The sequence below is a fragment of the Cydia strobilella genome, chromosome 8 (genome assembly GCF_947568885.1).
Source record: "Cydia strobilella chromosome 8, ilCydStro3.1, whole genome shotgun sequence".
In the NCBI taxonomy this organism is placed as follows: domain Eukaryota; kingdom Metazoa; phylum Arthropoda; class Insecta; order Lepidoptera; family Tortricidae; genus Cydia; species Cydia strobilella.
Window position 1 is genome coordinate 4,244,517 of NC_086048.1, and position 23,674 is coordinate 4,268,190.

A 23,674-nucleotide genomic window follows, 5' to 3' on the forward strand; every position below is an offset into this window, starting at 1 on the left:
CCAAAATAAACACAAACAACAAACAAGCGCAAGCGCACGAACGAAGCGAACTACTGACTGGCTGACTCAGACTCACGACCAAAGAGTAGTATAATATATACGACTCACTGACTGAGTCAATCAAACGAACGAAACGAAACGAACCGACATTGATTTGATTTGACAGCTCGCAAGCACAAGGTTTTCATTTGACACTCGACTCGATACTTTTGTTGAAGAAATCGTTATCGAATGTATAATGTATATTTTTTTATAAATGTAAATTTAGTCCAAGATTATTCCACGAAGTAACTCAACTAAATAAAAAATAAATTTAATTTTTTTTTAAAGACATTTACGATTTGTTTACGATCTTCAAATTGACGAAAAGAACTGGCAACAATTCAAAAATAATTCCACGCCGTTCGAGGATCATCAAATAACGCTTCGCTTGTTAAAAAATGGTGATGATGAATGTTTAGGAATCTGAGGTTGAGTGAAGAGTGAATGAAACATTGTATCTGTCTCCTTCGCTTTGGTTGGTTGGTTGGGTGCGCTGCCGTTTATCGTGCTTCATGATTTTATAAAGATTTTTCGTTAATCAATTATAATATCCTTATCTGTAATTCTGCATCGGTTTGTTATATGTGTTCATAGTGATATTTTACTGTGCATGGTAATCAATGCTGCTGTGCACTGAATATGGCTGACGAAAGACTAGTGGTCCTAAACCGTAGTGATAATTTGGGATTTGGATTCTCACTGCTCGGCGAAGCCGGTTTGCCACACATTATATACGAAATCGAAGAAAACTCTCCTGCGGCTCGTAGCGGCGAGGTAAGAGACTTGTTTCTTTGTATATGGTACTCTAATACAGTTCAATACTTACGCATAACAGATGTTACCTATCATTGTTGGATTTTGATCGTATATGTTTTCCAGTGCATAGTTACTCCCCCCAAACGCTCATTAAACTGCTAAAGTTCAGATGTAATGATTATAGTCCTACAAGATTACGCTCATATACAATGAATCATATGTTACATACACAAACAACATACTCATAAGCATACATAGTTGTCATTACGTATAACTTACATTTCTCTTTGATAATATGTATGTAGTTTGTTTATAAAATTCTTATTAGTTACCATGTTTACAAAATTTTAAGTAAATTGGTATGGATCTATACAATCAATGATAATCAGAAATTAGGACCAATAACCTTTCTCAACTTTTAAGTTCATCTTTAAACTTTAAATTTACTTGAATGAATGAATGAATTATTATTTTTTAATTTGCTAGAGACATGATGCTTTTATGAGTTTATTTTCCTTGTTCTTATTTTCCACTGCTGGGCAAAGGCCTCTCATTTTGATCACAACTCCCAATATTGTGCTTTCACTAGAATTGGAACAGAACAAAAAAGTAGTTAGAGTAATAAAAAAGAATAAGAACCATTGACAAAAATTTCTGTCTGTAGTGCTTAAATATTATTGATTAGCAGCTGAAAAAAAAAACCCGCCAAGTGCGAGTCGGACTTGCATTCCAAGGGTTCCGTACATTACAGAATTTTAACAATGTATTTTATTATGTGAAACGTGAGTAAAATGTCTTTAAAAACCCATATGTAACTAAGTAATTAAGTCCGACTCACGCTCGACTGCACATTTGTAATAGCTTTTCCTGTCATCTAGGTAAAGAACTATTTTTTATTTTATTTTAGACCCAGTAGTTTCGGAGATAAGGGGGGTGGTAATTTTTCAGCTATTTTGTTAAATAACTTCTAAAATATTTATTTTAAAATTACAAAAAAGAATTTGATTTGATTTGATTTGAATTTTTAACAAATTATACACCTAAACCTTCCGCAAGAATCACTATAGGTGAATACCGCATCGATCTTATGGATATTTTGTACGACAGACGAGTGTAAGACCTAATGTTTCTTGGGAAAAATGTTATCATTAACATTAACTGTATCAACTAGTAGAATAAAATAGTGAGTGTTGATTTTTTGGAATTTTTAGTTGGTTCGATTCCCGGGCGAGACAAGCGAAATAAATAAAAATCTTTGAATGCAGTTTTGTATCTTTTTAAAAATAAAAGAATGTTTCATTTAAGTAAAATGAGCTAACTTAAGGTTTTAAGGCACTTTCCCTCCAGGGCCCATAAACTTTTTGCACCCTGTATAGAGGCCTATTAGAGGTGTACCACTCATCTCAGTCAGTTGGTAAAGAAGTTGATGGTGGTGATTTTTTTGTAGAATATAGCAGAGTTTAGGGACTTAAAGTAGTTTACACTTTAAACTTACCTTATACATGTATTCCAGTAATGACAGTATCTGTGATGGTGATGTTGTGTGCATATCTAAGTTAGCCTTGGAACTCGCCTGGACTTGTATGCAATGAGAAGGTTGTCTACTGTACAATATTATCTTACAGGGGTCAAGTGTTATAGTTTCGTCAATTTACTCACACAATCATTATAAAAGTGTCCTACCGAAGATTCGGTTTCTGCAGGTTTCGGCATAAAAATCATATTTCGGCCCATCGATATTTCGGTTTCGGCAAAAAATCTGCCTAGTATTCCGGCCGCGCCGTAACTGTATTTTCGGTAGTGTCCGACCGAAGTTTCGGTTTCGGCAGGTTACGGCATAAAAATCATATTTCGGCCGATGATTCGGTTTCGGCCAAAAAACTGCCGAGCACTTCGACCGCTCCGAAACTGTATTTTCGGTAGTGTCCGATCGAAGTTTCGGTTTCGGTATAAAAAACATGTTTTGGCCGATAGTTCGGTTTCTTCGGCCAAAACTGTATTTTCGGTAGTGTCCAACTGAAGTTTCGGTTTCGGGATAAAAACATGTTTCGGCCGATAGTTCGGTTTCGGCCAATACTGCCAAGCATTTCGGCCACGCCGAAACTGTATTTTCAGTAGTGTCCGACTGAAATTTCGGTTTTGATTTTGGCAGATTTCGGCATAGAAACATGTTTCGGTCGAAGGTTCAGTTTCAGTTTCAGCCGAAACTAAAAAAAGGTTGTGCCGTCAAATTATCAAATCCCGTTTCGGTCGGATGAGTACTAACAATATTCTCTTGTAGGGGAAGTGTTTAGTTTGTTAAGTGTAAGTAAGTAAGTAAATATTCTTTATTGCACCAAAATTATAAATTTTACATACATGTAAAACTACAAAGAAATATTTAAAGAAAAAATAGAACCAGGTAACAACAGGCGGTCTTATCGCTAAGAAGCGATCTCTTCAAGTGCTTCTATTTTGTTGGATATTCACAGATGAGATGTGACATGTTTATTAATTTTACCATAGAGTAACTTATACTAGAGTGGTACTGTCATAGTAAATTTTGTAACCCCAGTAAATTCACTGCCATCTGTCGACACACTTTAAAACTAAAAATAAATATTTATAAAAATACGATAAAATGTATTTAAATATAGATAAATGATTTTTTTATTTGCATTAATTATTTTTATATGATTTTTGACCCATGTTCTTTCACTGGTATGCGTTAAAATTATAAATAACAAACGAAACAGTCAACGCCCTCTATACGAGTGTAGGCCAAAACTAGTGGCGCCATCTGATCGAGAATCAAATTTTCGTGATTTTCGAGGCACGTATTTTCCTTAGACTGTATCCATCTATTACGGAGTTATATCTATCTTTGATTTTACAAATTGGTATGTTTCTACCGTCTTGTTCTTATAAAAAAGGTAAAGGCAGTCATGTCATGTAGGTATGGATATCGTAGGTAGGTGGTATTGGAATGGTTGGAGTTTCCCGGGTTGTAAAGTGGGGTTATTGTGTTAAGTTGTAAAAACTCAGAATGAATACAGTTGGTTTAGTTTTGGTATGTAGTGTAGGGATTAGGACCTATTGGCCATATGCGTTAATTGTGTGAAGTTTCATGGGCTCAAACAACTAATACTAATGCGTACAAGCGCCAGGCGGGCGCCCGAGTCGCGCGCACACCTAAAGAATGATTCACTCATGCATATCAAACAGCTAAGTCGAAGCTAAATACTTGTGCAAAATGAACAAAGTTTGTCCTGTATCATGACTAGAAACTAGAAGCTTCTAGGACAGAAGGTTAATAAAGGAAAATTCGCAGCAACCCGCCGCCAAAAAGCCGCTTCCATACAATCGAAATTACGCTCTCATTTTAAAACGACATTCTGAAATAGGTACATGAAACTTGGCATGGACAATCACGTAACGTATATCTATTACTTGTACTTTTTTCGTTGCTAAAATTTGTTAAACAAAGAAAATAGAGCGGGTAGAAGTTTTGTTTTGTAAATGTTTATGCCAAGATTCATGTATTTTAAGCGCCGAGTTTCATGTTTCGTGTAATTTAACCATGTCGTTTTAAAATGTGAGCGTAACTTAGATTGTATGGAAACGGAATTTTGGCGGCGGGTTCTTTCGTGTGACTCTTAAATGAGTTTGAATTTTTGAGAGAATAATTTAGTTAAAAGTATGTCTAGCTCTTGTAACTATTATTTAATCTAACATCTCGCTATGCACCCTTGTCCCACATAGTGTCCCAGCCATTCCACAAATGCTACCAGAGACCAGTTAACATAAATACTTGCAAATCTCCATGAAAAGCACAACGACATTTCTCAATTTTTTTGTTCTAATTGTGTTACTATAGTACTAGACTCCTAATATTTTTTGCACAAACAGAAACCTCATCGCATAAACATACATAATTATCTTTTTAGTCCTGACGTTTGGAACGTCTTGATCTTGATCGCAGGATAGGTACTTTCCGCTATGTAGAAATAGAGCGCTAATTGGACCGCTAAAGCCGCCATTCCCCTACTTTTTGAGGGGTAGCCAAGAGTATCTTGTGGCTAGGATATTAGATTAGCTTATTATGATCAACAATAATCAATCGTGCCAAGTGGCATCGCGTAAGACAAAAGTGCAAACTGCACTTATAGTTCGTTCGCGTTAATAATGCAGTAAAATCGTCATTGTCCGCCGGCCTAGCGATGCTCGTTATCAATCAAATCGTTCTTAATTAGAAAGTATGTCTTCAACTGACAATGATGATCTATCTGCATTCTCAACGTGAACAAACTTTAGGTACTTCCCTCACTAAGAGGTCAAAGTGTCACACTCATGATTAAGATTTATTTCATTTAGAAAAAAAAGAGATTAACCGTCTTTTTTATTCAGTTGTCTGTGTATCTCATGTGCTTTTATTATTCACCACACTTGAATGCCCTTTTTTAAAGCCTCTTGTTTACCATGGAGTCTTTAAATGTCAGCTGGTATGGGTTACGCTTTAGTCCTGCTATACTATGTCAATTGCATTATAATTCATTGTTGGTAATGTAAGTTACCAATGTATCCAATTGCACGCAAGTTCTCGCGCCTTGGGAATGGGGCTTTATACCTAGACAAAGCTTACTTTAAACATTATGAGCAGTCCCCTATCGCTAACTGATAGCCCTTCAATCAAGTACCATTTCGCAAATTTCGCTTTATATTTCTCTTATCAGTTAATTTACACACCTGTACCTTTGATATTATAGTCCATTATTACCGAAACTAATAGCACGCACGTAGCCAGAGGTCTTGAGACGATTAACAATTAATGTAGTCAAATTATGCCAAGGCCGGTGATGCAATAGTAATATTCATATTTTATAACCTTTTAATATGAGTTCAATGGTTTCATTAAACCTATCCATACTAATATTATAAATGCGAAAGTCTGTCTGTCTGTCTGTGTGTTACCTCTTCACGCTCAAACCGCTGAACCGATTTAGTTGAAATTTGGCACAGAGGGGAAGGGTACGTAGGATACTTTTTATGTCGGATAGTTTTTATATTCCAGTTCCATAGTATTTTCCACCCCCCCCCTAAAAACCAACCCTATGTGCGTTCCCGGGATTATCTCCAAGTTTCATCTAAATCGGTTCAGAGGTTTAAGTGTAAAGAGGTAACAGATAGACAGACTTACTAGAGTTACTTTTGCATTTATAATATTGATACGGATCAGTACACTTAGGTACGTTTTTTTCGTCTATAATCTTTTATTATATTGGGACGCTACCATGTAATAACATATACTAGCCATAGGGCTACCATGCATAAACACAAACAGTTGTAACTTATTAGGTATAGGAACTTTTTCGAAATGTCTACGATATACTTCGTCGATAAAAATGATTGTAAGAAATAAAAGGTCAAACAAGTCTGAGTAAAAAACGAAATGTTTTTTCATAAAACGGCGAACAAAACAATTTCTTGTAATAGAGTAAAGGAAATCTCAAACTTCATTTAACTTTTCACTGCACGCCTTTTTACACTCTAAAGGGCTTCCACTTTATGGACAAGTTGATTTCATTGCGTTTACGAAATTGCTTATTAAATATTAAATAGCTGGAGTGTTGTAAACAACTCGCAAAAAATAAGAAATAAAGTTGAATTGCTCGCCTCTGACAAGTCTTTTTTGAGACACGTCATTTTAAAAGTTTGCAAGCAAAATTTTTGAATTACATCAACCGCCAAACCACCTTTTTTGAAGTCGGTTAAAACATAGAATATGTGTATTGAGGTAACTTCATACTAATTGCATAAACCCATCACAAACTAAGCTAAGTTTGCGTTGATTAAGCATCAGAGGCTTAGCCGGTGTGATGTGACGCTTGCACTTGACACAGTCCATCGACTCGCTGCCGCTTAGGCTGAATCAGCAGTCATGCGAGCTCGCAGTCGTCCTTACTGCAGGAAATACAGGCTGGAGCTATCATACCCCAGGAATCAGAATCGGCACAAACTAAGCTAAGTTTGAGACTGTATGTCTATGTAGCAAAAAAATACCAGTCGTGTGACTCGTGTGTTTAGACAATAAATTTTCTATCTACGGCTAGACATAGTATTTTTAAATTATAAACTGTAACGGTACTACCGGCCTAGAAAAAGTAGTCGCTAACTAATGTCACTATAAATACCCAAGCCAAGTCAAAATACAGGATTTGCTTATAGTAGGTGTAGGCTATTGGTAGATTTCCGTGTTTTGCATTAAAACTGAAGAAATCATTAAACCGTCAATCGCTCAATCCGTTATCGCAAACGATATCTAAGATCCGATCAGAGATTGCGAATAAATAGTTTTATTGCCATATTCGAACAAAGTTGCAAAAAGGTGCGTCCAGATCTGGCTAACGGAATGCGATTGTACATGCAATCGTCCATTTAGCTACGTTGTATGATGTGCAGCAGGCGCGCACTATCGGGCGACATTCGTCAATTGTGGACGTACATGTTTACGCTTCATTTCCTATCTCCATCGCGGTCGCGGTCCACCAGCCGTGGAGTACTGGTGGTGATGTATTCGTAGCGTTCGGGCGCAAGCGAACTACTCTCAAGCGGTCCAGGGTAAGGTGACCCAGGCATTCAAGACCCGATAACTATTCATACAAATCGCTCTTCCACATTCGTGCAATAGAGAGGCAGATAATGAAGTTTCGATTTTCGTTTTCCGGTCTTCAGGCTCCGCAAAAATCGAAATTCTAACGACGAATAGACTGAGGAAGGACCGAATTAAGTGGTTTGCGGTTACAGCCCAAGCTCGTCCAGTGCTACATCTAATCCGTTATTCTTTATGGGTTTGATACTGCTGAACAGCAGACCTCTGTAAAAAGGTACAACGTTTGAAATGCGGCCTTAGTTTTACCGAGATCTATCGCGTACTTTGCATTACTACGGACAAAGACACAATTGAAAAAGAATTGCGCCGAAATCTCTCGAACTTATCCAGACAGTTCGAAACACGCAAATATGTATTATCTCTGGCTTGATGTAACAGGGATTTAACCGGATATTTTCAAGAAACTGACAGCTAGCCATTTGGGTGTACCTAGTTGGTTTTCAGTGTCGGATTCAACCAGTCGGTCTTTTGGCGTGGATTATACACCTTGTTAAAATCACTGATGCCCATTAACTCTCACCAGTAGCTCCTCGTAGCAATCATCACGCAGGTGCTCAGGCCCCGGGCCACCACGTCAATAATGTAGAAGCACTTGAAGAGAGAGAAACTTTCAAGATCTGTTAATACCAATTGAGATCCATAGTCTTAAGCGAGTTTTAGATTAGCAAGAACTTGCATGCAATTTCCATTACATTGCGGTGTCTGATCAAACTTTTGAATGCAGTTTTCCTTAGTAGTCAGCAATGTAACGTTAATTGCATGCCAGTTCTTGCTAGTCTACGCCTCGCTTTATACTGGTTCTAAGCGAACGTGCACTCGCAATCGGAGCAATATCTCAGAATCAATGTAACATCAACTCTTAATTGATCACCGGTGGACCTTATATCTTCTCAATAAGGTTTAGGTTCGGTTCAATTAACTGAACGATTGATGCGCAAGCATCACCGCTATGCCATCGATTATCGCACTAACACTTTCCGTTTTCCAATTAATCGTTAGCTCTCCTAACCATGCGTGTGCGGAAGAGTGTGCTCAATCCACTTATGCTGACTGTTCGGTGTTTCCGTATATCGAAGCAAATCTTAAGAGAATAATTTTCTCGATCACGCTGCCATGCCTTGCGTTCAAGTTTTCCATTCCACGTGAATGTCACTTGCGCTGAAATGCTGAAACGCTGCAACGCGCTAAATGCTAGGACAATTTTTTTTATTGATCCCTCAACGCAAGGGCACAGAATAACTAATAGTCAAGGGTAAGGAAGGAGTACCTTAATGTCCTTGCCTAGTAGATTTCTCAAAGCAACTAAGGCACGGTTAACTCCCCTTAGCGCCACTTGCACCATCCCACTAACCCAGGATTAAGCGGTTAAACCGTTAAACCAGTGTCAAATTGTACTGGTAAACTCCAGGCTTAACCGGTTAAACCCGGGTTAGTGGGATGGTGCAAGTGGCCCTTAGCAAATTACATTAATAAGGATAATAAGTATAATAATTTTCCGGTGGTATTGGCATAAGAACTTTACAATCTTTACATTATTACACACATTTCGGTTCGTAATCTGGTCTGACGATGAAGCTGGAAAATGGGCATCGAATTTGGTTTCCTTGCTTTGGCTGCCTTAGTAGAAGAAGTTGAACCTCTAAGAATAATTGTTCATATGCTGAAAAAAATCCAAAAGCAAATTTACCGTCCCCAAAACATGATGTCCAAAAATCTCAACTTATACTAAACGCCCCGCCCCGGCTTCGCACGGGTGCAATGCTGATGTATTGACCACATCAAAATCCGTTGCGTAGTTTTAAAGATCTAATAGGGACAAATAGACAGCAGGAAGCGACTTTGTTTTATACTTTGTAGTGAAGCTGTCACCGATTAATTAGTAATGTGCCTAATTTGAAAAGCTCTTACTTCATTGCAATTTGTTTGTCTGCACAAAAATCCTCTTAATATTTTACTTAAGCATACCTAGGTACTCTAAAGTACTAGGTAAACTTTAATAATTGATATTCGATTTGACAACCTTCAGCAAAAAAAAAAAACAAGGAAGGAAAAAGGCACTCTACTTTTTATAGTCCAAGGCGAAGTTATAAAAGTTATAAATGTAAACTTAGTGCTTTCTTTAGGTTTCCTTCGACCACTCAGCCTGTGCATTAGGACGCGCTTCCACCAAACTGTGTGCGAGGTTAAAGTTATAAAACGAACATTTCTTGCTTTCAGATTCAGAGCGCTTTTTTCCAAGTATATTTACTTAATCCTAAAAAAATTGTTTAGCAACCTTAAAATTATTTTTAAACTGCTGTCGAAATCATTGTGTGCCACTCATTGATGTTTGCTGAAAAAAAAAAATGCTCGGCCTTTAGTTACATGTATGGATTATGGAGTACCTCGCTAAGTTTTTAAAACCAATTGGCCATGCCTATCGCTAGTATCGCTATTGCGCGTTGCGCGTGGGCGGACAGAGTAACATCAGCAAATAAAACCACAAGACCGGGGGCCTATTTTTTCCACGATGACTTTTGACACTTGACACTGACCATTTTCTGCACATTTCTGCGTCGATGAGTAACAACGGTACCGTCAATATTTACTTGTTGGACCAGTAAGCGAATTCTGGTGACATTTGTCACCGCGCGTGGTAAAATAGGGGCCAGCATGCATCGAACCCAATAGCATGTGGCTTGGAGAGCGTTGGTGCGGTTTCCACAGCCATTGCGTCCTTCAGCAAAGAAACTTCATCTGTAGAAACCCGTTAGATTTTTCACACAAAAATTGTGAACTAGCAAAAAAATTCGTGCGATTGGCGGCCATTAGTCTCCGTATTTCCGCGCTGCGGCAGTTCCGCGAAAATTGGACATTTTAGTGGAAAACCAGCTTTAATGTTCACTTCTTGACCTGGAAACTTCGTTATTTTGTACCCGCCCGCGCTAAACTTCACTGAGCAGTGGTTGTTCATTATGCTGAGTTGCTTACCGAGCTCTGCGCTTAAACGGACCAGTGCAACTTGGATCTATGATCACGGGCGTTTGTCCTGGCTTGGAGTCCGCTTGGCAACTTATCCCAAGAATTGGCGTAGGCGCTATTTTTTACAAAACGCGACTGCCATCAGATCTTCCAATCCAGAGGGGAAACCTTGTTTGGATTTGTCTGGTTTTCTCCACATGTTTTCCTTCACCGAAAAGCGACTGGTAAATATCAATTGATATATCGATCGTGCGAAGTGGAGAGAAAGGACAAGAAAAGCAGACCCCACAATCAGATGGGAATAATAATGCTAAGGAGAGAGCGAGATATCAAACGAAAAACTATAAAAAAGAGCCTTTACCGCTGTTGTTTTGCAGCTTTATATCGGTTGTTGGAGGACACCCGACAGGGGCCTTAATTACCTACCTTTAATATAATATGCTATTTCCTTTTATTATGTATTAGTCAAGGTAGATTAAGGATGAAAATAAAGGCTTAATTATTACTTATCGGTTCGTTTGGCTGTGCTCGCATAACTTTAGGAATAACATTCCAGGTACAGTGCTTATAGAGCTTTAACTTATTTCCTGCATAAAGCGTGTAGGAAGAAAGTCTAGGCGTGGGTCGCTTTGTGACTCGAAGGTATAGATTGAAAGCAGTTGTTAGTCCCACCGCTTAGCGAATACTGGCAAAAGTAAGACTGCTTGTACAGTTAGCATCAAAAGTAACGGATCAGATTAGAGTCAGACCAAGCCAACTTGACAGCGATTTTAATAGCATAAACTGTGCGAGTGTTATTTATTCGTTAGAAGTATGACGTTTAAAATAACACTTACAATCGGTGCTATTAAAATCGCTGCCGACTTAGTTTGGTCTGACTCTACGCATCAAAAGTATCTAAACTATTATCTAATAACTTAACTAAATGAGATATGCCTCTCTATGTAGAACAATTAGACTGTGACAGAAACTTTTGAACGCGGACTGTGAAGATATACATACAGGGTGTTCCAGAACAACCACGTCACACTGGCACCGGAGGTAGGTTAACTGAAGAGGAACCTACCAGTTTTTTTTATTTTTTACGTGGAGTAATGCAGTTAGGTATTTCGCCCAGCGCCCAGTCGAACGTGACCCCAGTAAAAGTTGCATGGTTTTCGAGTTATCGATGCTGTTAGGTACTAAAATTGTTAAAACAAAAGGGAAAATTCACCTTTAGGCTTCCGTACCCAAAGGGTAAAAACGGGATATTTATTTTATTCTGTTTTTAGTATTTGTTGTTATGCGGCAACAGAAATACATCATCTGTGAAAACTTCAACTGTCTAGCTATCACGGTTCATGAGATACAGCCTGGTGACAGACAGATGGACAGTGGAGTCTTAGTAATACGGTCTCGTTTTTACCGTTTGGGTACGAAACCCTATAAATTACATTATAACATATAATTATACATCCAATAGCATTATAACAAATGTATGATAGTTTTTTTAGTAATTATATTAAGCATTACACACCCCCTTATTTCTTTGGTAACAGGTGTGTTACGATGTATTTGACCACTTTGACCGTCACTATTCTCATAAACTTATTGATCACGTCGCGACCTGTCATTCTAAAGTTGAATAGGCCCCCGGGAATTTCTAACATTTTATTAATTAAACGTGGTTTTTGCAGTAACGTCTAAGGTTTATTTTTAGGTTGCCTGTAGTTCGATCTTAATTACTACGACGGACGTGGGTAGAGTGTCAAGTTCCTAAGGTTCGCTACTTCGGTCTAGACTTTAGGCTATAACTAGATAGACAGCTTTCAGTGACATGAATTTTTAGGGTTCTGTACTAAAACAACTCAAAGGTGTTTAGTTCATAATTAAACCGGCTCCTGCCCGCGACTTCTTCTGCGTAGAATGGTGATTTCTGTGGTAAAAACTATTCTAGTCATGTAGGTACATGAATCATAACATGATATTTGTAACCATAGACACATACCTAAATTACCTAATAAATCTTGTCCAATGTTGAAGAAAAATGTTTTTTTATTTTATCAAAGAACATCATCCCCCCACCCCATTTAGGGTATCCGTCAATAATTCACAAAAGACAATACCTGGAAGAACAAGAAGTTAATTTAGTATTGAAACTGTTAGCCACTGTATAATCCATAATCCATAATATTATAGCGGCATATAAAAAATACGCTAAAACATGCAAGCGTTTGGATATTACAGTCAAAGGCATAAATATATATACCTTCCCAGTTTCAAAAATATGTGTACGCTCTTACACCTTAGACAATAAATGTCTGGATCGATATTTATGCCTTCGACTGTACATGAAAGTGCCAGTATGCAATGATTTATTATTTACTCGTATGTAATTTCTTGAGCTCAACACGTGAACTTGCATATGCTTACAAAACATAGTATGAAATCACACCGGATAACCTAATTTTCTACAATATTATGTATAATTAGTTTATATTAGGGTTGATTCTAATTGTACTCTTATCTGCAATGATCGAAACTGTGCTATTGCTCACAGGCGGACAATTGTGGTTCTATTTCCAGATTTAACAGACGACAAACTGGTATGGGAGTTGATAAGAAAACTCGTGAAGTTAACAGCTAGTTTATTCAGCAGGCATATGATGGATGATATTATCCATGTAATAAACTATATGTCACTTTTATAACCGCGCTATTGAAAGAGACAGTCACTCATTATCAGTCTGTCCGTAGACTAGTGTAACCATCATCATATCCTTACGGAATTTGCATAAAATAAGTTATTTTTCATCCGTTACTATCAAGTCGTCAACGTCATCAACCGCACGCTACTTCTGTTATTCCATACCATTAGCGACATCTGGTTGGCTATTGTTAAAATAACGGCTGAATTTATTCAAAACAGTCTTACTTGAGCGTGTGTTTATATTAACGCTGAAACTTAATTAACTGTTTCTAAAAACATCTAATTTATAATGTTGAAATAGGGTTAGGTGAAAATAGTTATTTACTTTGACAAAAGTGACCCATATTGTGTCTGCCGCTCTGTGTTATTGAATTTAAATATTAAGTTCTTAAATATTGTTGTTCTCATGACATCAGTAACCTGAATACTTCAACTAGATTTAATCGAATTCATCTCTAAGGTCAATATTTTAGATTAGTGACCCTCTGGACTCCGGACCACACTGTGTGTAACTTTAATCATTACAAATACAAGAGATCAATTATCCATTTTAACTATTATACACTTCCGCATGGTTGGGAAAAGTAAACACATTAATAACGTAACCCTCGGACAAGAGGACAACTATAACAAGCCCGCCTACTAATTCATGCTCCCGCTTCGCCCTTCTGATCTAATTCATCTAAGCTCATCCATTAGGAGAAGGAGACCCTCTGATAAGAGTCAGTCGCGGATCGCTCCGACCGTGTCCGGTCGTGTTTAGAGCGCTCATGTTTATAACCGACGCAATCGTAAAATAGACGGGTGTAGGTATACTACAAGTTAAACGATTAACAGTTCTGACTGTGTAATAACTCGCAATTGATATGGTTTACGTGATACAATATATTGGTGTGCTGTGATAAAATAAAACTTGGGGGCATTGCCAGAGCTATTTCATTGTAAACTTTAACCAGGGTACTTTATTACAATATCGTGTTTCCATCGGTTTTACGACCAATTACAAAAGTGGAAACAAATCAATTATTGCAATTATCGTGTTTGTGAAACAGTGCCGTTTTTACTGACAGTGATATGAGCAAGGATACGTTAGAGATTAGTGTAATCGGCTGATGTGCAATGTGTAGTGTGTAAACAAATATTATGGATTTGTTATTACATTAAGTTAAGAATAACAAACATATAAATGTATAAAGGTAAAACTTATTTACAGACATAAATAACTTTATGCATGCAATTATTTCCTAAACCAGCTAGACCTAGCTGTCACTGGCGCGCGTTTTAGTGTTCATCTGTGTAGGTGAACTCTAAAACAAGTATTACTGTAAGTTTTCGAATTTTAAATGTTTTGGCAAAGCCGCTTACACGCGTGTGTCTGTGTCCTAATAATAATCTACTGAGGGACTGCATTAAGAATTTACGTTTGGTCTACGGGTAGGTTTTTTTTAAATAATAGTATGCCGTAATGTGGACTTCTTTGACCAAGAACATCACATTTCACATCTACGGCATCCTGTGTTTTGATGTGACGAACGAAAGTAAAAGTCCTTAGCTAGTATCCGCTCCTTAATAGATACTTATGCTAAACACAATATACAACTATACATAGACGTGACAGTAGAACTATGTTTACACAATTTAAGTGAGGTCCGTGATATAACCCGGCTCATTCTCATTACACTGGATGAAATTGTCATAGGAGCTTCGTAGCCCTATGAGTAATAGTCTAATAAGTACGAGTAGATGCCCAGCTGAATCCCCAGGGTTATTTTAGTTAACATGATATAGATAGTCCAGCTGATTACCTATACCAATAATTTATAAATAAATTCGTCTCAGATGATCAACGTTGATATGTTATCCACTTAGATTACCCAGGGTAATCAGGATGTCGAGGCATATTCGCGTCTATTTCGATCACCTGGGCATCATCTAATGTCATTTTCGCCAAATAGAATCACCTAGGTAAATCCACTCATGTGACAACTGGATATCACAAGCCGGTAGGCAGTAGCAAAAGCAACCAATGGTTTATTAATTACATGCAACAACCGTGTGTGAATTTTCATGAAAAAGCGCTGATCACCATACCATAGTAAGGTCAAGGTAGTCAAGGAATTTAATTTTCACCTCAGCAGCTCGAACAAGCCTACTTTCGTCACTCCCTGGAGTGAGGAAAGTGCGACTTTCCTCACTCCAGGAGTGAAACAATGTAGCTTTTTAATTTAGTGAAGGCCATGAACTTCATACTTTTATTACATTTTTTTTTATAGTATGGTACGGTACGGTACGGTACGGTAAGGTAAGGTACGGTACGGTACGGTACGGTACGGTACGGTACGGTACGGTACGGTACGGTCCGGTCCGGTCCCGTCCCGTCCCGTATCGTATCGTATCGTACATATTATAATACTTTTTTTTTCTGTTTATTCTGTGTAATTCGAAATACATTTTAACCTTTAATATGTTCTCACTTTCGCTTTCTCGGGACTCAAAATAAACACTCGCAAGAAAAACCAACTTTCCTCTCTTGTTGCACAAATAACTATTCCACGGCACTTCGTACCATCTCACAGTGACAATAAATATCAGAAGATCCCTTTGATATTGGCATAACAGAAGTCTAATTCCTTGACTGCATGTCTACTACTATCATTACCTGCTTCTTGTATTTCGAGTTCCTTAAACCTACGCGGATTTCTTTTTGTCCCGTGCTTGTAAATAATCGAACTGACCTCACGCCGCTGTTACACTCATGTAGTCATGTTCCGAACTCAGCTAATGGACCATTATTGATCATCGGACACTGGAACGCCATTATGTGCTAAACGCAGTTCGCGCCCACTGGATACAGGCACCTATTTATAGAAAGACGTATCGCCTATATAAAGCGCTCCTTTATTTTGGTTAGCTATAATACTTGGCTTTAAAATAATCATACCCTTTTTTAAATCTAGTTAGAAAACGATTTTCAAACGATACTCTATTTTTTATAAATGTGGTTGTATAATATCAAAAGAATTTTAATTAGAAAACGATATTCAAACGATACTCTATTTTTTATATACGTGCTTGTATAATATCAGAATAATTTTAAATCCAGAAGGATGAAAAAGTTGGTTAGTTGAATAGCATATTATGTACTAGCTTCTACCCGTGACTTCGTATGCGTGGTATGTTGATGATGATTGATAAAAACTATTCTATGTCCACCCCGGACTCAAACTATCTCCATACCAAATTTCATCTAAATCAATTCAGCGGTTTAAAGCGTATAGTCGTAACAGACAGACAGACAGCATTACTTTCGCATTAATAATATTAGTAGGGATTAACAATAAGACGCAGTAGTAAGATGGAAAGTTTTATTTACAGGTGGAGGCTGGAGACGTATTGCTCAAGGTCAATGGGACTGACGTGAACCGGTTCACCACACGAGAAGGTACGGAATTCGCGACCACGCACTCACCCGTGCCTTGACCGTTGGTAGACCTTGTGTCCTTGACATACGGCTTACGAATGGTCAATTGTCGATGTTTATTGTTTCATGAACGGCCACTGTGACTAAAGTCCCAAAAATTTGTAAAAGTATACCCGATTTAACATATTTAACAAGTTTTTTACTACTTATCTAACATCGAAATTTAAATCTTGGTAGTTTGTTGATATTTTAGAGTAAAACCAACCTTAAAGTCGTCACATCCCTCGACTCTACTAATTTCAGATAAAAAATATTGACGAAGGGGCGTTCATTTTATGGTTGGGTTAACTCTACTGTCACCCTTAAACTCCTTCATAAGGATCTAAATTTTAAAAATACATTTACGATGGTTATATGGTATGATAGAAATATCGGAATCACGAAATACGTGCAAACAAATTGCGCACCACCCCCCTTTAAGACGTCGGTCGCCATTGTCAGTTTAGTTCGTTAATTTTATTTAAGGTCAATATAAAGAAAACCGTCTACAAGTCTTTCGTCGATTCTAACTGCTGCTTTTCTACACATATCCTCCTAAATTAAATTTGAACCCTCTAGGAAAATAGAGTTGATTTTGCGTTGTTTGAAAATTGAACGAAACAAAGCAAAAGCGACTCTGTTCCGATTAAATATGATTTAAATTTCATCAAACTCAACAAATACTATAGGTAGGGCCTTAGGAGGATATTCCACTTTCAGAAGTTAGATAGAGCAGAAGGAGCTAAGCTCTTCTATTGTAATTAACTGTGTCTGAGCGATGTACGAAAACAAATACGAGAGTTCTTGCCCTAATGACGGTTTTCCTAACCAAAAATTTTATATGCCAGTCCTCTCCACATTGGCTTTACTTTCGTTATCATGACTGATCCAAACGTGAAGTGTAATTAACTGTCTCGAATGGCTTAGTGAATAAACATCCAAAGTTAGCGTTATCTGTGGATCGGTTGTTACGATCGCATGGCGGGAACCGGCTCACGCGAGCTCATTCACATTTCAGAGGGCTCCTGTTGTTACCATCACTTGCAGAATGTTGCTATACCCTCACAGGGTTCATGTTGAGACTGTTAGTTAACTGTCTCGAATAGATTAGTGGATAAAACATCCAATGTTATCGTTATCACTTGCCAAACGTAGACGATACTTGGCTTTACAAACCAGTATAGGTAATATTCATCTTCGATGACGACATAAAATTGGGTCAATGGGTGCGTATCATGGAGGGTCCTAGGGAAAAATTATGGTTGTCGATTTTATGGTGATAAATTGAAAATAAAGAGGCTATAGAGGAAATAGGGAGTGTCATGCGGCATTTACCTGTTAAGAATATTGGGGAGAAGTGTTACAACAAGCCTAAGCCTTATGTAAAAAAAACACATTATAGAAAAGAAATGTATGTTATTCCGCTTGATTTTTTCTACAAAACACACACCTGAAAAAGTGTCTAAAACTAACGCGCTTTTAAATTTGTCTTTAATAAAGCACTGTCAGATATTTTGGCGCGCTTCGTGTGCAATATTTGCTGGTGACGGGACAAGACAAAGCTCTCAGTGCAACTCACGACCCCTATACATATAGTAAGAGTTGGGTTTTATTTTTCTCGATCTCACACTTACATTAGTTCGCCTGAGGCTAACACCCGCCCACTAATAATAGCGAAGACAAAAACAGGCACGTCCTAACCTTACTTTAACAACAACTCGTTTACAGTCGACGAAATTGATTTCCTTCTCTCTTATCTTATCAAGATCCCGACATGCGAGGATACTAACTCGATTGTTAAGAGCCCATCAACGTGCTTGCTAGCGCCACTGCTAAATGAATGTGATTATTTAAATTTAACGATAGATATTTAAATAAAAATCGGCCAAGTGCGAGTCGGACTCGCGCACCGAGGGTTCCGTACTTTTTAGTATTTGTTGTTATAGGGGCAACAGAAATACATCATCTGTGAAAATTTTAACTGTCTAGCTACCACGGTTCATGAGATACAGCCTGGTGACAAACAGACAGACGGACAGGCGGACAGCGGAGTCTTAGTAATAGGGTCCCGTTTTTACCCTTTGGGTACGGAACCCTAAAAAGGGGGCCGCTACGTACTGTATTTTGTATTTAAGTACCTTTTAAATACATCGAACTAGTTTATATGTTGCTAGATTCGTCGATCTATGAACTCAACAAACCCGTTTTAACTTTGGAAGCATAGATTGACGAATCCAGCAACGTAAAACCTATTATAGTGTATTCAAAAGATACTTAAATAGAAAATACAGTACATAGCGGCCCCCTTTTTTAAATATCTATCGTTAAATTTAAATAATCACAATTATTTTCCAGTGGCGCTATTGGGCACGTTGATGAGCTCTTAACTCGATTTTATTCCATTTTCTTGGGCTTCGCACTTAACGCATTCACTGTCAACGTTTTCGTAGCGCTAATACGCTCGTAGCCGATCCCAGCGTTTTCCCGCTTTGTAGAGGAAAGCGACTATGAACAGAGAACAAGCCGAGCGGGTTTCCGGCACTCAATGTGTTAAAGAAAGCCAGCCAACAGATAAAATTATTAGTCATCGTTAAAGCTTTGGTTTCTTGTGGGTTAGGCCTGGAGTAGAAAAACTTTTCAGAAGAAGTATCTAACCAGAGTACAATTTATCAGTTTCATGAGCATCAACGAGCCACTAAAATTTTAATCTGTTTAAAATAGCTTTAGACTTAATCTTTAGGGAGCTAGAAGAGCCGTAAATGCACCTCTAAAGAGCCACAGTTTGCCGACCCCTGGGTTAGGCAGGCGTAGACTTTTGTCAACTGTTTTTTTAAACTTTACGATTCCTTGTCCAGTAAATGATCGGTAAAAATTTAGAAGGTTCTGAAAGTAAGACAGCTGATAAAATCAGCTGATTTAAAATATCTTTTTACTTCATGCTCGTTGCGATTGAATGATCGTGTAGTCGATTTATTTAGCAAACAAATTGATTGTTGCAGTTTTAAAATGTTTGCGACTATCGTCGGATCCCGTCACTTTAAGACTGAAAAAGGGTGAGTTAATAACAAGAATAATGTATTACTTGGTGGGGGTGGGTGACCTATGACATACGGCGGACCAGAGACGAGTAAATAAATGAGACTGCTAATTGTATATGAAATTGTATTCGTCCAAAAAAGTTTTGAACTGCATGGCGTTCATTTAAGCGAGGTTTTAGTCCTATTTGGTGTGGTGATTTTAATATCCATCTTTATTATAACGTCATCTAGTTACCTCACTCAGACTTTTAAATACGCGTGAGATATTATGTTATTTATGTTATGACATAAGCTGATGTCAAAACCAAGCACTATACATTTGGACCTCGTTAAAGTAACTCGCATTTACAACATTGATGAGCAGCGAAGAAAGCGTTGTATTCCTCAACACCGTTTGGCTCCGCATGCTCCTTGATACATTAAACGCAAAATTATGCCGAATTAGTTAGAGAACAAACAGACCGACTAGTGACTAAGTGACCTTTTGAAATTAACTTTTAAAAGCAAATTTACTTGTACTCAGCGACTGATTTCAGTTTTACTTATTCGGCTGCCGTATATGCGGCGGTCGACGCGCTATGTAACACCAATCGCTGTGCCATTCCTGAGCGGAATGTTATGCTACGCAATTGGTATAAAAAATACACCACTTCAGTAGCCAGTATTCAGATAATCATTTAACTACTGCATGTCATATAATCAATCAATCAATCGTTTATTGATAACAAGCGTTACACGTCATTTAACATTTTCTGTTTAGCACACTTTACATACAATTATAAATATGTCATTATTCATGTAGAAATAGGATTACATTAGACTTATCCAGTTAAATTTATTACACATCATTAAAGAATTAGAATTATTTGTTTAAATTAGGACCATAGCTGTGAGTTGAATATTATTACTGCTTTAATGCTTCGTATGCACTAAAGGGTTAAATAGTTCCAAAGAAGTCACTGACAACTCAATTCAGCAGGCCTAGTTTGGCTGCTTTATCACGTAATAGACATTCTTACGCAGATTGACTAAGTCCCATAGTTCAAGGGCTTGTGTTGTGGGTACTCGGACTACGATATATATATATATATATATATATAAATGCTCTTACCGGGATTCGAACCCAGGACCATCGGCTTCACAGGTAGGGTCATTACCCACTAGGCCAGACCAGTTGTCGAATATAGATAACATAATGACGAATTTAGTTTTACCTTGTTTTTACGGTACTAGCAGTCTTTATTATCTACTCGTCTCGTAAGGCATCCGAGCCGGCATTGGGTGATAAAATTCCTACAGTATTCCCCAGTGGTCGTAGTAAGCCGCAACAAATAATGCGATATGTGGACTAGTTTACGTGACTCGCGGGATCCCGACATGTAGGGTTACCAGATGAAAACATGACAAATCCTGACAATGTCCTTCTTAAAAAACACTAGGATCGCATACCTAATTTCCCGACGCGTAAAGGCGTGTTCAGATTGCTGTAGATTGCGCGATTTGCATGAGTTGCATTTATTAGGCACGCCATATGTAGCAAACGTACGCCGCTTTCGCTTAATCTGGACGCATCTTAAAAATAATACGGTGCATTCCTAAGACACGCTTCATTCTTTGTGTGCAAATTACTCGCAAGGCCGTCACGAGTCCTGAACGGTTAGTAATAGACTTGTGCGCTTTCATGGAACACTACAATTGGCTATTCTTAGACTAATAATATGAATGTAATTATGTTTAATAAATGAGCTCCTGGTACTGAATCATAAAGTTTTACGCACCTTCTTGAGATTCAAAAGAGCGAATATGATGTTTCGCGCGTTCCAACTAAGAAACGGGCTAAAATAAAGCATCCACAATCCACATGTTAACCTCAAAGAGCCTTCTCTAAAATTCACAAGCCAGATGTGGTCATAAATAATTTCTATATTAATTAGATATTGTGATATTACTATACCTATACTATTCGCAATCCTGACCGGAGATCTAAATCCCCAAAATATCTCGGAAAACCCCAATGTCTGGTAACCCTACAGACACGGGACAACACTCGTTCACAGTGGCTTTGTTCCCTTTAATAATGTAATTTTTTTTCTGATGCTGTTGCCTGATATTATTTGCTTGGCTTATGTGCTAACCTCTAGTCTATATATAAAGCACGTTCTCAAGACAAACTTTGAACGTATGTAGCGTTGACAATAACTATAAGGCTGAACAGCACTAGATAAATTCAGGTCGCATAGGTACGCGCGTTCACATGCCGATGCCGTTTGTAATGTTTGGGATTTAATGTCAGTTGTCACATTGGTTGCGTTGTGTTCCTGGTCTAACGCTCGTTCAACGTATGTCTTGTAAAATTAGCCTAAGGCCCTGGTCTCCGGTTGACATTAGACGCTACGTACACCATCAGGCTATCGTGTGACGCAGCGCACAGTGTCAACCAGAAACCAATGCCTTAGTTTTATGAACATTACGAAAGTGTATTAATGTTGCAGACCCACAGATCAAAGCGAACGTGAGGCGGTACTTGTCGTCCGGCGAGCGGCGGACGAGCGGACCGCGAACAAATCAGGATAAGTAAGTTTTTATATTATAGTTTATTTATTATTATAAGTCTTTATAATGGCTGGGCCACGAAACACGAAGTTGGGTCCATCGAATTTGTTATTTTTATTAGTTGCCTTCTTGGTTAAGCACACAAAGTCTGCACTAGGGCTGCGTACAGTCGCCATCAGATATATCAGAGCGGCCAAGGTGCTCACAAATATCTGAACACGCCTCAAGGGGCTAGAGTGCAGCCTCATCCGCTACGATATATCTGATGGAGTCTGTTCAGTGCAATTCGCAAATGACGCGTTCGAGAAGCAATCGCCACAGGTTTAATAATCTCTTGGTCCTATATATTCACTGGTTCGTCTTAATGCTTGTCTCGCTTGCTCTTAATAAATAATGCAAGTAGATGGAGCTGTCTAGCCCAATTTTACTTGAATATGCACTGTCGGGATAGTCGAGATCCGAATATTTTGCAATGCTGCGGTTTGTTTTTTCTGTATACCTACTTCAGAGAATATTCTTTAAACTTAAATGAATGTTTGCACTTTCGTAATTAAAAATGAAGCTATAGACTAAATTAATATTGTCACATCTATGTGTAGTGGGAATATCAGAGTGCTATGAAGTTTTACGACTTAGGTATATCTGACATAAGAAAAATGTTCCAGTTTATCTCTAAACATAAACATCAATCAATTAATTAATAAGATTAATGTTATTGAGATTACGTCAACTCTGTTTTCTTTCCGAGAACTATCTCGTTAAGAAGCATCAGTGACATAAGATACCTAAGTACCTAGATTAGGTTAAAATTGCGACTCTACAAAGTTATTTTATCTTATGTTTATTATGACAACTCATCTACTGCACATTTAAATTAGCAGACACATGTGAAACGTCCTTTGAGGGCTACTTGCAGAATAAAAATATAATTTTGATTATAAAGCAACTGTAGGCGATTGTAAGTTTTTATAATACAAAACTCGTCTGACGATTATTTTGTCAATATTTGTGAATAGTATTATGTCAAATAAGTAAAAAAACTGTAATATGTCGCTATTGGGAAAGAATATAGTCAAAATGATAATTACATACATACATACGGAAACTCAAATAAAATTTCGCCCCTGTCTGTCATCACGAGATGAATATCTGTCTGATTGATTCGTACTACAGCAACACTGATCATCAGTAGACCTTACGCCTTTGCAATAAGGTTTACTTATTGTCAATTACAGCAAACAAACATAGAAGACGAATTAGTTTCCATAATTCCCTTCCCCTAACCGGACGCCAGCTGATTTCCTGCGATACGTACGCCATTAGGACCATGTGGCGCGCCCCCGTGCCCCGCGATAGGGTTGTGTTGTATCTGTGGTGATAAAGTTATCCCTCGTTTACTAATGAGTTATGACTGTATATTTATAGATGTCCCGTCATAGCAGATAAGTCTTGAGAGCTGTAACTTCGTTATATTTTATAACCTAAAAGGGTCAACCAGGATAAGATGAATACAGACTATTTTACCT

General features: G+C 37.9%; 1 protein-coding gene across 1 annotated transcript in view; it reads left to right on the plus strand.

Annotated features, from left to right (window-relative positions):
• Nucleotides 1-503: 503 nt before the first annotated feature.
• Nucleotides 504-23,674, plus strand: part of LOC134743384 (PH and SEC7 domain-containing protein) — a 50,818-nt gene continuing 27,647 nt past the window's right edge. The window contains exons 1-4 of the mRNA XM_063676775.1: nt 504-816; nt 16,473-16,539; nt 19,557-19,610; nt 22,088-22,169. Coding sequence (XP_063532845.1) covers nt 682-816; nt 16,473-16,539; nt 19,557-19,610; nt 22,088-22,169 — 338 coding nt within the window. The 5' untranslated portion in view covers nt 504-681. The remainder of the gene's footprint in view (nt 817-16,472; nt 16,540-19,556; nt 19,611-22,087; nt 22,170-23,674) is intronic.